Source organism: Struthio camelus, chromosome 14 (genome assembly GCF_040807025.1).
Source record: "Struthio camelus isolate bStrCam1 chromosome 14, bStrCam1.hap1, whole genome shotgun sequence".
Classification (NCBI taxonomy): Eukaryota; Metazoa; Chordata; class Aves; order Struthioniformes; family Struthionidae; genus Struthio; species Struthio camelus.
Window position 1 is genome coordinate 23,201,216 of NC_090955.1, and position 14,859 is coordinate 23,216,074.

The following is a 14,859-nucleotide window of genomic DNA, read 5'->3' on the forward strand; positions in this document are numbered from 1 at the left end:
TCGCAAGAAAAGGATATTTAAAATCCTCCAATGGTGGACATCACACAAAACTAGCCCCAGCGGTTTATGCTAGATCCACAATTTTCTTCACCTCAGCTATAACCCCAGCATCCTGGAGCATAAGACACGGGCATGTTTAAAAAAAAAGATGACGCTTTCCATGCCCCATCACCACCACCACCACCTCCTCCTCTCCTGTGGGAATTAGGAGAAAATTGCTGTCTCCTGGATTTCCCTGGAGCTCCTCCCATCTCTGCTGTAGATCAGTCACTTAAGGATCATGCTTAATCATTCTGTACAATTTAATAAAAAGAGCAGTTCTTGTAAGCAAGCCAGGGACCTAGCACTTACGTATTGGATAACGGGGCACATTTTGTGTGTTCCTACCTTATTTCCTGACTACTCCTCCAGTCACTTAATGACAGCATGACACTGAGCCCACAACGTTAAGTTCACAAAGTAACCTCCGCACCATGCACTTTAACCACACGTAAAAGTCAGATCCTCCAGAGCGTCACGTCTCTCCTTTTAAAGGGAACTTTTTTTTCCTCCGTGCTCTGTCTTTTGTCCCATTTGATTTGTTTGCACCTGTCCCTCCACGCTGCTGAAAGTGGTTTGAACAGAAAACGCCTTCCTCCACCTATGGCACCTCGGTACCAAACTAAGACTCTCTTCTGAAGAGGACACAAGCACAGCTTTCCAAAAGAGCAAGTCAGGACGAAACTAGCGGGAAACTATCACCATCTGCAGGATTACCTCCCACGTCCACAAACAGTCTGGAATCAGCACTCAACCCAAGTGACGGAGGTTCATAACGCTCAAAGCGATGGAGACGCTGGGATAGATATAACGAACATCTCATTAAAACCCAAATGCCTTTAGTAATCTTTAATTATTTTTTAAGAGTTTTTCTGCATTTAACCACACACAAATCCCCGAGATACACGACTGGCTGTAAAATTTAGGAAGACAGCCAGACTGAGGGGAGAGGTAGAGGTAGGGGAAAGAGAGAAAAGGAAGCGGAGTTAGAAGAGAAGGTTTGGCCACACATCTCGCGGCTCACGCCGGCGGTATAACCTAGCCATGCAGCTGCCCAAGCAGACACAGAGAGGACTCTGGAGTTCCAGGCTCGACTCTACCACCTTCAGTTTTTCACTAGGACACTTAACTTTTCCGTCTCCATCTGTGAACAGAAGATACGCTCTTCGCACGTGTACTTCAGAAAACAACCGACCCTCCGCACCGACACACACACTAATGAATAGCAACCTTCCAAATACCTAAGGACACGCTTGAAATATCAGTAAAACCACGTGTGCTTCAGATTTCCCCAAAATACATCAATTAAACACACATATGCATGATTCAAAGGCTTTTTAGTCATAATAAAAGGTGACGATTACACGGCGATTTAAACAGTAACTCAGTTTTAGATTTTGCTAAAACAAGGCAGACCATTACACATACTGTACTTTAACCTATGAGCTACAAACAGTATTTTTAAAAAGACTGCCTATCCTCTTCTATTTTCTAAGCCCTCAGGGAGGGAGAAAAGTCATCTTTTTCTAATGTGCTTTATGTATTTGAATGCCATTCCTGTACTACCCTGCCTATTTTATAAAAGGAGTAGAAACCCAGCGGCCTCCCCATGGCAAACGATCTGTCTTATGATTGGTATCAAGTATATTTTCAAAGGAAGGCCTCCCAATTAAATCTGTATGTACATTTTGGAGTTGACACCCTTTGCTGCGTCCAGACCAGAAGCTCCCTGAAAACTGGCAATGCTTTCATCTTTTTTCCCATCAAATACATTTTGTGCTTCTTTCAATAAAGGACACTTTGGCAAACCAACAGTTGTACCGAAACATGTCAGAAAAACAAGTTTTAAAGTTACTGACGATAATCAGCGTGGCATTTACATTATTTGCTCCCGAGCACACGCATAAAACCCTCAGATAGGTAAGAACTAAGCTTTGCTGCAGTCTGGTTTAACAAAGGCACTGCTTATTCCACAATTACACCAAGCTGAGCAGATCCTACTACGGCGTAACTGAAATTCACAGAACTAGGTATTACAGCGCGTTACGGACACGTTAATTGTATTAAAGCCTGATCCTCACCCACTCAGGCAAACAGGACCTTCCAACTGCAATTAAAGCAGGACCGCTGCTCTACCAAGCACTGACATGGCCTCTCCTACAGACTTTGTTTCCAACATCATTTAGGCAATGGGCTAATAGTGCAGTTTTTTCTAAAGGAAGAAGTTTTAACAGACATGGGCATGGGGTGTCGGTGGAGACCTCAGGTTGAGTCTGGTCTGGGTCACTAAGGCCTATTAAACGCGCTCAGGGCTCTGACAAGTAGCTCCAATGGATTAGCTTATCTTGTATCACTAAATAAAGCTATTGCTCGCTGCTCACTAAATAAAGATATTGCTCGCTGCTCAATTTGTTAGATTGTTTATCTAACAAATGCCTTCTGGCAGTTGATGAATCTTTGATAGTTCATAGATTTATGAACAGTGATTTTATGAACAGTGCTTTAGCACTTCACTGCAGACCAGCTACATCCTGAATAACAATAATTATTCTCCAAAGTTAAACTGTGACCTAGAAAAAAAAGGGAACATAATCACAACAATCTTTCCAGGATGCATATTGCTGAAGACAACTAATTTATCAAATAGGGCAATAAACAAATAACTTAGTTATCACGGTCAAGGAAAGAGAATAACGTAGGGCTTTGCAGAAGCTTCACCTCTGCTGCCCATCTAGCCTTCAGAATTATTGATACGACAACCATTCAGACACCTTACAAATGAAACGCCGAGGATTGTAAACCCGATGACAGCCACCTACAAAAGTGGATGAGAAGACTGCTGTAGACTAACTTGAAACTAGAAGCAACAAAGAATACAGGAAAGATAACATATACTGCATGGGATTCTGGAAGGGAAAGAAACCCTTGGACAGTCTCCCACCAAACGTAGTTTGCGTTCTGTTTTCTTACCTGATCTGCTGCAATGAAATGGGTGTTTTAATTTGCTGGTAATAATCAGGATACTTTTTCTTGGAGGGCAAATGGAAAAAGGGTTCCGATATGAGCTGGCCCTGATTATTTCGGCAACTTCTAACTGTATCATAAAGCTGATAGAGAGGATTAGAAGTGTCCATGAAGGAAGTAATGCTCTCAGCTTCAGATTCTCCTTCTTCATAACGAGCAGCAGCTGCAAGAAAGAAAGGAAAAATGGGAAACTCTCAGCAGGACAAGCCAGAGTGGGGTTTTTCCGTCCGACTTTTCAAACGCCCAAAGAACTAAACAGCACAAAATGCAGTCCCCTCAGATGAGGGAGCTCAACCACTCTCTCGGATAGTCAGATTCGTATCTCGGAAAAGGACATCTCAAACAGCTGTGTCTCAGTAGCCTCAAGCTGGCAAAAAAGCACTTTATCTAGGTTGCACGCTTTCTTGTCAGATGAGACTTCAGTCATTGGTATCGTACATCCTTACCACCTACACACAGAAGTGCTGAGAAGCGTTCATGGATGAGGCTACTCAACAGGACTACTTAAACACACGCTTTCTGTAAAACACCCATCTCCTTATTTACCTAGTATTTGTAGCAAATACCAGAAACATTTGTACAGCAAAATACTGCCATTCTGCCATCTTACTGGGAGTTCACTCCAAGAGCAGGAACTGATAAATCATGAGTGGAGTTTTCAAAAAATGCTCAGCAAGTTAAATAAAATGGTTGAATTAAAAATTAATTTGTGCTTAAATATATATAAAAGGTGACTTTAAAACATCTATAATCCTTTAAATCACATTAACCATACTGCAGTTCTTCTTAGCAGAAAAAAAATGAGACTACAGCCTGAAAAGTCCACCTCTAATATGCAGCAAAAGGAAGGAGAAATAAATATTTGTTTATTATAACTTTTTTAATGTTATAAACAGTAAATAATTTATAAATTAATTTTATAATAAATAACATACAGATTTTATAGCCGACTTTTCCACCTATTCATAAGAAAGATATTATTCTTCACGATTAGGATCAATGAAAGAGGTGCTACGAAGAAATAACATTTACTGCAAGTAAAAGTAGGAGAAACATGACACGACCAGAAACACAGAAGGAATGAAAAATCTCTGGTAGCAGCAGTACCGAACGGGAAGGAACAAACGGCCAACTCTTCAACTCTTCTCAGTGACACAACAGACAGGCACAACATAGAAGTGTATGCACTTTTGTGCAGATTAATATTATAATTACATCCACCTCTTCTCCCCTCTTACGATTTACAGTTTGAAGGAAAGCTGGTAGATGACACGCTGGATAATTCAGTTACACACAAGTCAGTTCTCTAACACGCCTGCCAAATTTCCGGTTAGCATTTTCATTACCGCTCAGGAGAGGCTGGTAATGTTTCGAGTTTTCTGCCCAAGCTCAGTAAGGATGTATTGAAATGATGACAAGCCAAGGACATTCTGACCACATAACAACACAGTACTATTTTTCCTCTGCAATCTGACGCTGCAGATCCACGTGAGTGTATGAAGCCTACCAGGCAAGTTAGATGCAAGCTAAATTAGATGCAACCTAAGCGACACGCAGACCTCAGTAGACATGCAAATGCATTACAGATATGGTCAAAGTTATCCTAAAGATATGCCTGCATACCACACAGCATCATATAACATGCTGATGTCTACTACACGGTAGCCTGCAAAGTAGGAGCTGGACAATAACCCAGGTAGAAACAAAAGACTGGAAGTAGCACTACGTTTTCCTGCACCTAGCACATCAGGCAACGTTTGGAAATAAATGTTAACGGGCAAGAGAACGCTAATCAGGTAAAGTAATTTTCCAAAATAGATTATGCAATAAAATAGTCTTTGTTTCTGTTGACTCAAAAAGTTCAGATCTGACTGGTCTACTGAAAATTAAAAGACAGAAAATGAAAAAGCAGAACAACATGTTTTTACTAGAGAGAGGGAAAAAAAAAACTAGTAAAGTGAATTAAGTCTAAAGAAATGTACTGTATGCAAGCAGCTCGATTCCCTAAATAAGAAATGTACTTCCTTTTTATTAAATTTAAACATGGAATACAAGACATTCCCCCAAAATAAAATCTAAACAAATAGACACTAGAAGGAAAGCGTTTATGTAATACCATAATACAGGTAAAAACATTATAGGGTGTATTTTCTTTAAAAGTGATTTGCCAACCAATATTTATTCTTACATACTCAGAAAATGATAATGTCCTTCTAACATAAGACCTGTTATCTCAAGAACTGAAGAAGAACGTATTATTCAAATCAGCAGAAAGACAGAGAGGCAACATCCTACTGCAAGGAGGCGGATTCTTTAGCAGTCAGTAGCCCCAGGTCTCGCGTACCCCATCACGAAGCAGCTAGCAGCAGAGTAACAGTCAGTTATTCTCCTTGAACGCAGCTGTTACCATATCTACAGCTAGCAGGTATGGAAAAAACATATGTGGTTAACCGCAACCACAAAACATACGCCGTTCAACAGTCTCAAACAAAATATATTTCCCACAATTCACCCCACTACACCGTGACTGTTTCCCAATGTAGGGACAGCTTCATGATGAAGTGATGTTAAATTGACTTTACTGCAAAAGGAGGAAGTCCTTTACTGTACAACTGGAACTGAGCTATATTACCAGATACAGATGGACTTAGCACGTACGTATACTCTTACACAATCATGGGGCAGGAAAGCAGCAGTGCGTGGGAAGTATATGAACGTATCTGAAAAAAATCGGTCCTTACTCAGCAAGCAATTTGTTTCAAATGCCGCCTCTCCTTTGTGGTCCCAAAGCGCCTAGACAACAACAGATGCTCAAAGCCTCACTGGACAGCTTCAAGTACAACCTTGCCAAAACCAGCATCCGGTTTTTTGTTCTTGAAAAATGAAATACCTATTTATAAATAATACATAGCGACCTTTTATGCCTACCGTTACAGACTTACAGCAAGGATAACTTGCAAGAAAGCTGCAAAAGCTCCTCAGGTCATAGTACGTTTGAGCTGGAAACCCCCAACAAGCTCCACCATACCGTGACACCCTCTAAAACCATGAGGGATAACCTCCGAGTTGAAAATAGATTTTGTTCATTGCATAGGCAACTGCTGCAATCAAAGAAGCTCACAAAGACGGATACATGTTCTCTGTAACCAGAAGGTGGAAGCTCTCTTAATGTTCAGTTATGCAGCCCAGTTCTCATTTATTTGAATGAGTGTTAGGGGAAAGAGGAAAAAAAGAGAGAGAGAAACACCACACTAACTAAAGGACTACTTGGTTTAAACGAAAATCCATCTCATCTGGCGATTGAAAACAGTGCGAAATCCAAGCAGTGTATCAGAGGGATAGAAATTCTTAAGGGTGACAGAAGTCTGCCAACAGGTCAAAAATCTCAGCTGCCTACCAAAAGCCTTGTCACAATGACAATAACGTCCATGGCAAAGGTGGCACCTGAAAGTGGTTAAATCACTTCAAGAATTTAATCACACAAAGACATTTTAAAAAGCTATGTGTTTTGACAGAATTACAGTGTGCAAAAACAGCAGCTAACAAACATGCTGAACCAAGCTAATAAGTACTTCCCACACCTCCCAAGAAAGTAGCTGCTCTGATGCCATAACGGAAGTCTGAGCTACCCAGGAATAAAAATATGTTTGCTCACAGCAAGATGTAAAACATTTCAAAATTATGCAGCATACGTTCCATCCACTGGAAGACAATGGTGAGCAAAATTAATTACCGGATGTGAAATAAATAGCCCAAAAATACATATTGAAGAGACGTCTAGTTTCACATGAACACAAAAATAGTTTCAACAAAAAGCATACGCTATACGTATGAAATGTTTCCGACACGTACGCAAGAATGTTATGAGAATACAACCATCACAAAAGCCCTATTTAGAAGGCAACTTGCAACAGCTTTCAACCAACGTACACTGAAATATCTAGTATAATGCAAGATACGTGCTCATACTATAATGCCAAAGCATGCTTGTTATGGAGCTAAGGATGCTGTATGAAGGCATGCGTTACACATGCTTTTGTTTTAACATCTTCATGCAAGATTTCATGACTGTTAGAGAGTATTAGAACTTAATTTAGAAACAGTTGCTCTGGCCTATCTTCACACCTCATACAGATTGTTTTTGACCTTAAAACATAAAACCTGCCAGGTACTTATAAGATCTAATAGCACACAAGAGAGGAACCGAGAGCGAGCAAGCTCAAATGAGATCCCTCTCAAACAATTGCAGTAAGTCTCTTTTTACTACAAGGAGCAACCTACGTCTCCTTTTCCATTTCATATAATAAGGAATAAAAACAAGCAACAGGTTCCCAAAGCTTGGACAAGCATAGTTGGAAACGTACACCATAAATTCAAAACAATTGAGGAAATTTGTCCTATCCTATTTTATCAGCTGTACATTTACAAATTCATATGTAAACCGGGACCAGAGGTAACAGAATTTTACACTGAGTTTTGAAACACTGCAGAATATTTTTGAAAAGAAAACAAAGATATCTGGCCAGATATCTTTGCTTATTCTGCTTATTCCAAACATTTTAATTAAAGGGCGGGGGGAGCAACCCCAAACGGCATTTCAGTTCCTACCAGCCAAAGCCGCATCCTCATCGCTTTCTGATCCATATTGCAATGCCATGGTTATTGCTGATAAACGATCCCCTTGGGCTGATCTTTTGTTACTATGTAAGAAAAAAAAAAAAAGGCGTTAAAAAAAATAACCCAGACTATTGTCATTATCAAACCACTGTTAACAGCCATCCAGAGCATACACATAAACAAGTGAAGCTTGTGACAGTGGCCTCCAGAATCATTATCAGGAAAACAGACACGACCACCCAAGAAGAAACTGGAGAGTTTAACAGGAGAAACTTCACAGCCCATGACAGCACCCATGAGACCCATCAAACTGAAAAGCCGGACACACAATCAGAAAGCTAGAGCTTAAGCTGTCTATCTTCTGTCCTACTCTGAACACTCAAGTATTTGAATTATCATTGCGGGGGAGCCAAAACATAACGAGTTCCTCACAAACGATAACTTTATCCCGTTTTACAGGGATTTGCCTACATGAAGAAACGCAGCACGCTGCAAGCTACGTGTGCCAACTTCTCCCTTTCCACCATTCCCACTTAGCAGGTTTTCAGCACACACAGCGTCCTGCTTGTGCAGGAGCTTCCTGTATTTTCCAAGTGGAGAAGAGCAGCAGGCACACCAGCTATGGTTTCATAAAGAATTTAACATTTAACTCTCTTTCTCCCTCTTGTCCCAGACCTGAGGCACAGCATTTCACACCTACACCTTAGGCTAGGCCAGACAATCTTTGCTTTGTCACTAGATCAGTTCCCTAAGCCACTACATAAATGGGCTGAGCCTTGCCCTGTGGGAGCACAGCTAGGAGCACTAGGAAAAAGCAGATGGGTTGTTTAAACCAAAACCAACTCTGTAGGAACGCTCAACACCTTAAAGGGCCTCGCTGCTCGATGTTAAACCATGTTTTCAGAATATACACGTAGGGAACGAGCCAAGAGCATCTACTGTTTCAATCAGTAAGCTACAGACCGTAGACCGAGAAAGATTCGCCATCGGCTAGGTATCAAAATTCTCAACTGAGGACCGAAAGAACAAAGCAGAAAGCCTCTAGTAATCCAGTCAACCCAGTAAGTCTGCTTTAACTATCCCAAATTCAATACTTCTTGTTTACAGGCTTTATTCATTCCTGCCTTCCATCTCTTAATTATTTAGTCCTACCTGCTGTTTCTTTTCAACCTCCAAATATAATTCTTCTAGATTTACTCTACATTTCACAAGCCTTATTTTGTTATGAAGTCTAACATATTGTTCTTCAGAGTGTTTCTGAGGAAATGATTACATATGGAGCGTTTAACGACAGGCTTTTTGAAATGTCAAAAATCAAATTAAATATGGAAGAATAATTAAGAAAGAATACCTTATTGAACCATACTTAACAAATATATGATTAAAATATATTTGAAGTATTTAAGTCAATATTGATACTTAAAGAGCACTCGTAACTTTAAAAAAAAAAAAAAACCCAACACCTTAAATTTCAGTATTTCCGCATGATGATGAGCCAGCTTCTACTCCAGGTCCACAATTTACTTACCGATAATATTTGTTAGCAGAATTTCTCTCATCGCCAACACTGCCTTTACCCTGTGAGGAAGGACCTGTCAGCTTGGAAGCAGTCAAATTTGATGGAGTCCTTAAGGCAGAAGAGACAAGCCAAGGAAAGGGGAAAAAAAAAAAGAGGCCCACCTTAGACCCAAGAAAAGACATAGCGAGGATGTAGCTCTTTATGGAATTGTTTGATAGATCAGACAAAGGGTTCAGAGACAGACGTAAAATGCCATAAAGCTAAAAGTAAAGTAACACTGTAAGATACATTTAGTGCTCCGGCATTTTAATATTGATTTTTTTTTTTTTTTTAAAAAGTCAGAGAAAAGTAACACGTAGATTGAGGGAATTAATAGCTACACATACAGTTCGGCATACAGTAGCAGTGAAAGCAGCCAACAAAATGTTTCTTAACATCTGGATAAATTAATCATACAGATCCAATCACTTTTTAATCAATACTTCACAAAATCACTGTCAAGTTGCTTGACAGTGCACACTGTCAAGTAACTTTATTTTGGTCACCTTATTTAAGGGAGGACAGTTAAATGCACTGGCAAAGAGAAACTTAGTACGACAAAACATACAAGAGCTTTACAATGCGACGAGTAAGATTGTTCTTGACACAGAGGCAACGTGGCTGTAGGACTTAGGTTAGCAGCACCATAACAATTTGAGCCTGATCCATCAATGACAAAGAAAAACAGATGCATGTTCAGAAGACAAATACAGTTAAATGAACTTATGGAGGGATTTTACCAAAACCAGCAATAGGTAAAGCAGACTCCCTGTTGAGACAATTAAGCAGTTATGCATGTAAATCAAAACAAACGCTTCCGTGATGCGGATTAAGCAGGAAAAAAAAAAAAAAAATCAGATTGCAGTTCACTGAAAAAGCAACCAGCAAAATGATTCAGAACAGCAGGTAAAAGGTTTGGTTTTTGGTAGATTTTTCTCTCTTCCAGACTTTTTTTGCATTAAAAGCAAATAGCTCAATATTATTGTAGCCTGCCTCATGCACAACACACATTTTTTGCCAAATTACAGAAACAAAGACAGGAGCTGTCAAATTATTCTCTCATTAAGGCTACCTTGGGCCTTGCCGATGTATTTAGAACATAAGAGAACGTCTAGAATAAAACAGCTGAGAAGTGGAGATGGGTTGGCAGTACAAGAGAGGAATTCAGCTAACAAATATCAGTGTGATTTATCTGTCATCCCTTTTTATGCGAACAACTTCATTTTGAAGAAAAACAGTTACAAGTCTCAAAATTAGACACGACACATGCTTGTGATGTCCTGAACCTCATCAGTGCCCAATGTAATAAGAAAAAGCGCAATTTATACCCTCACATAGAAAAACCCTCGTACCCTTATGTAATTCTTGTCGATTCACAGCAATTACACACGTGGATTAGGCGTTTCTAGAGTCAAAGTCCTCTGGCACTACGCATACTTTTAAGAAGGAAAATTATCAAAAGACGCCTCAAGAATTACTCCTTAACAGGAGTAATTGCTTTTTTTTTTTTTTAAATTTTTCTGTTTTGTTAAGTCTTTTTCTCAACACTATAGCTGTGCGAATGAGTCACCCAAACGTGGGAAGCAAATCGGCATTAAAGAAATGAAACAAAGAGGAACAACTGTATGCTTTGAATGTGTCAAAGCACCAAATAGTAAAAATCACGCAGGTGACTTTCATCTCTTAAACTTATAATACTCTTAGGTACTACTTTTAATACTAACACCATCTAAAACATTTTTCATTATATTTAAAATATAATTTTAAAACTGCCTTTCAGTAAAACAAGGAAGTGCCAGTACTCTGAGTTGTATCATACAAACCTTTGCTGGAGATCAACAGAATTTATCTTTTAGTATCAAATGCCACTGCAAAAGAGCTCATAACTCCTTAGTGATTTTGAAGACTTGGAAAAGGTCTTTTATTTAAAAAACAAACAAACAAACAAACAAACAGCGACCATACTGGAAAAAGAGTATTTAAACTTCGTTTTGAGTGCTACTCATAAGCAAGAGTTTATAAATGGAATAAATCCATTTATATCTCAGATAAGAAATACTTCTAAAATGACTGCATTGCTTCTTACACAGTACAGATTTTGACAAGAAGAAAACGCTATTTCCCAAATGAAGTCATTCCATGGAACAAACAAAATGATCAATAGTATTTTATACCCTCCTGTTCAAGATCAAATCTACGCTTCGCTGATTTACAAGCCCAGATCTTCAGGGTATTCTGTCTCTTTCCATAGTTAGAAATTGGTTTTCAAACGAGTTTTTAATAACACAAAGTTCCCTCTAAACATCTGCTGCCTGCAGCCTTGTTCCTGTGTTTCTGCCCCAAGCTAATTAACTGAGAACTTACCAAAGAAATCCACGCTAGGTCTTACAACACCTAACAAGGTTCAACAATACTCAGCGTTTTTTGTAAAGCGAAGCTAAAAAGAGCACCTTGTTCCTCGTTACGACTTTTCTGTTCTTACTTGTGAACACACATAGTGAAACTTAGTCATAGCTTAAGCTATAAAAGATCCACTGACATGCTAGTCTCACCATCAAATATCTCACAACTATTTCACCACAGTAGTATTTCAGAAAAGAAGTATCCTTCTAAAACCTATTCCTCTGGTTTAAGACTTTCAAAACCATAATAAAAATTTTCCAAGCAATTATTTCCCAGTAGATTCTCCACAGCAAAATTTAGGGAACGTCTACAGAGATTTTTATATGAGATTCTAAGCAGAATTCTGTTTGCAGTACCTGATTCGGAGACTTGACTTGGCCAACTCACTGTGTTCAATTTCAGCCTTTTTCATATTAAATATTTTTTTTATCGCATTTGCGTCCTGTTAAACAAAAAATTTCTTTTAATTAAAGTTGAAAATGAAGAATTTTAGTGTTAGGTAAATATACTCCAAAAAAAAAATCAAGAACAAAAAAGAGGGTTTTGGGTTTTTTTACATTCTAGATAAAAACAGTTTTGCATGAGAAATGAAGCACAGAACAAAGTCTGCCTTGATAGTAGACCTACAGTAGTTATAAAAACTGAACAGAAAAGTTGAGTAGCTTCAAGCTCATTTTCTTTAAAAAAAAAAAAACACACTATCATTTGCAAACATAGATAAATACCACTCTGAACTAAACAGGCAGGTGAGTACCTGTTCTCTTCAAGGAAAAAGCTACTACCATCACCAAGCTTTACAATACTCTCATCTTCTATACCAGTGGATCTGATACTCAGCGTTAACAGCTCTCAAAATAGAGATTACAGCTTCTGAGTGAGGTTCCAAGGCTGAGCAACGTTGTTAGGAACTGAAACTATGCTCCAGACAGCAGCGCAGCTGGAAAAGTCCAAGAAGCGCTGACAGAAAAATGTTATGCATACACAAGCTCTCTTAATGCAAAGTTTGTAAAAACCAAGCACACAAAGGAATTATTCCCCGCTGAAATTCTCTTATTTCCAGAGGATATGAAAACCGCAACGTGATCATTTGCACCGAAAAAGCTGGTCAACTAACTGAGAACAAAAAAAAAGAGCGGAGGTGCATTTTGGTCACAAAAACATGGCTAAAAGGAAGAGGGGATCTTCAAAAGCTATGCAACAAAAGCTTGATTCCAGCTTTCAAGTCAGTAGATGAAAGCCACAAAAAGTTCCTGCAATCTGGAAAGAGATGACAGGTGACTACTAGCGTTATCGTTTGAACCTGTAGCTTCAGCCATTTCAACTTTAATCACAAGTAAGGGATCCTCCGTTCCTCAAAAAAAGTTACGTAACTCATACCCTCTGAGATGAAATTTAATTGGAAAAATTCGTGTACCTCAAGGGAAAATATTGTATATAGCCCAATATTACTACAAGGAATACAAAAAAGGAAGAGCCTCTAATTGCTATTCATGAAAAAGAAAGTCTTCATGACCTTATACTAAAAACTCATTCAGTGATCTATCAGCATATAAAGTAGTAAATAAAATCTGAACTCGCATTTAACTATAAACAACTGCAACCAACCTTGAACACTTGTGATCCAGGTTCATTGTACGTTTTGGCATTCTTTGCTAGAAGATCTATATCCTTGGCCATTGCATGAATGCTTTTATAAGTTCCGTTCTGCACAACAGAAAAACAGAATGGCTTAAAGTGGTAATCTGCAGAGGGCATGAGAATGAAATCAATAGTGAACAGCAAAGGGAATTCATACAGAATAAAGAAAACATATTTATGTGCCAGATAAGTTTCTGGAGAAGTTAGACAAAGAGAGCTATGACACCTTAATACGCTCATACTGTACCTGTATCCTTTGGGCAATTGTTTTAAGATCTATGGGCTCTTTTATTATTGCATAATAATCTGGATATTGCTGAAAAACAAAAATTGTATGTATTACTATAAACCGTCACAAATTGCTTGTAAGTCACTGTACGAGCTCTTATTAAAGATTAATTGTAAATAAGAACAGCATAAGCTTCTTAAACATAGCACCAGGCTTTATTTCGGGAGACTAGATTATAAGACAGATATATGCGAGTATAACTCCTCAATAAACTGACATAAAGGAATGATTCTGACTAAAAGCAAAATGCTGGGTGATCACCTTGACAGTATTGTGTTTATTTTACTTGTTAAATTTTTTATGCCATGTCCTAATCCTAAATTAGTCAGCTTTAAAAAGACTAAAAACACACCCAGCCAGAAAACCCCAATTAACGTAACCGGCAAGCACCAACCTGCAGTGGTAGGGCCGGTAACGAGTGGCTAAGAGCAAAGAAAGGAGGGAAGCTCAAAAAACAGCTGGAGCTTGCCACTGGTGAGACCATAAGGAAGAACCACGTGCCGAGTGTCGGTATCACAGTCGGCGCGTAACATCAGTTTTACAAGTTTCCAGATTCCAAACTCGGAACACACCCATATTATTAAAATACCCACCACTTTAGAAGGAAGCTTCTGAAACAGTTCACTTATGAGGCGACCTGATGGGTTTGTGGCGACAGCTACAGCTTCAAGAAGCTGTTCGAGAATCTCCTTCAGGTACCCTGGAGATGACTAATACAAGAAACAAAAACACAAGAAGCTCTAGTAACAGTCATAGAAGAGTGCTTACATTTACACTACATTAATTTATTTCTCAAAGACAGAAAAGGTCAGCTATAAAAGATGCCTGCAACTTTTTAAAACACCGCTTATGCACTTGGGTAAAGCATCTGAGAAAAATCTAGTGTCGGATTTGCACTGCATGCTGTTAGATATACGTTGCACTGCTAGGATAAAGTTGTCAAAAATAATGAAAACATGCATCCCAATGCACACACAACTCTGACAGCCCCAAACTTCCTAGCATCCTGTGCGGCTTATAAAACAGTCTAAGAACAGCTGCGTTTACCAAATGGGTGCCACACTGGAAAACAATCTCATTAGACGTGATCCTTTCTTGCATCAAACCTCAAAGTTGGCATGATATGAAGCGTGCATTTATTAGTAATCGCAACTGAACCAGAACCGCATTTGTTTTCTCCATATCAGAGATCATCTCATAACTGTTTTCGGGTAGATAAGAAAATGAAACATACCTAGTATGTATGTTTGTAGCACACGCTATGTATGAAACATACATAGTGCTTGTGTAA

At 38.9% G+C, this 14,859-nt stretch overlaps 1 protein-coding gene across 19 annotated transcripts in view; it reads right to left on the reverse strand.

Annotated features, from left to right (window-relative positions):
- Positions 1-14,859, reverse strand: part of PBRM1 (polybromo 1) — a 67,724-nt gene that overhangs the window by 44,655 nt on the left and 8,210 nt on the right. For 11 of the 19 annotated variants that reach the window (XM_068906792.1, XM_068906791.1, XM_068906789.1 and 8 more), the window contains 7 exons: positions 14,162-14,278; positions 13,527-13,595; positions 13,247-13,345; positions 11,998-12,083; positions 9,209-9,307; positions 7,672-7,763; positions 3,010-3,226 (listed from right to left, as the gene is read on the reverse strand). In XM_068906792.1, the coding sequence (XP_068762893.1) occupies positions 3,010-3,226; positions 7,672-7,763; positions 9,209-9,307; positions 11,998-12,083; positions 13,247-13,345; positions 13,527-13,595; positions 14,162-14,278 (779 nt within the window). The remainder of the gene's footprint in view (positions 1-3,009; positions 3,227-7,671; positions 7,764-9,208; positions 9,308-11,997; positions 12,084-13,246; positions 13,346-13,526; positions 13,596-14,161; positions 14,279-14,859) is intronic. The other 8 variants (XM_068906796.1, XM_068906801.1, XM_068906795.1 and 5 more) reach the window with 1 other exon arrangement.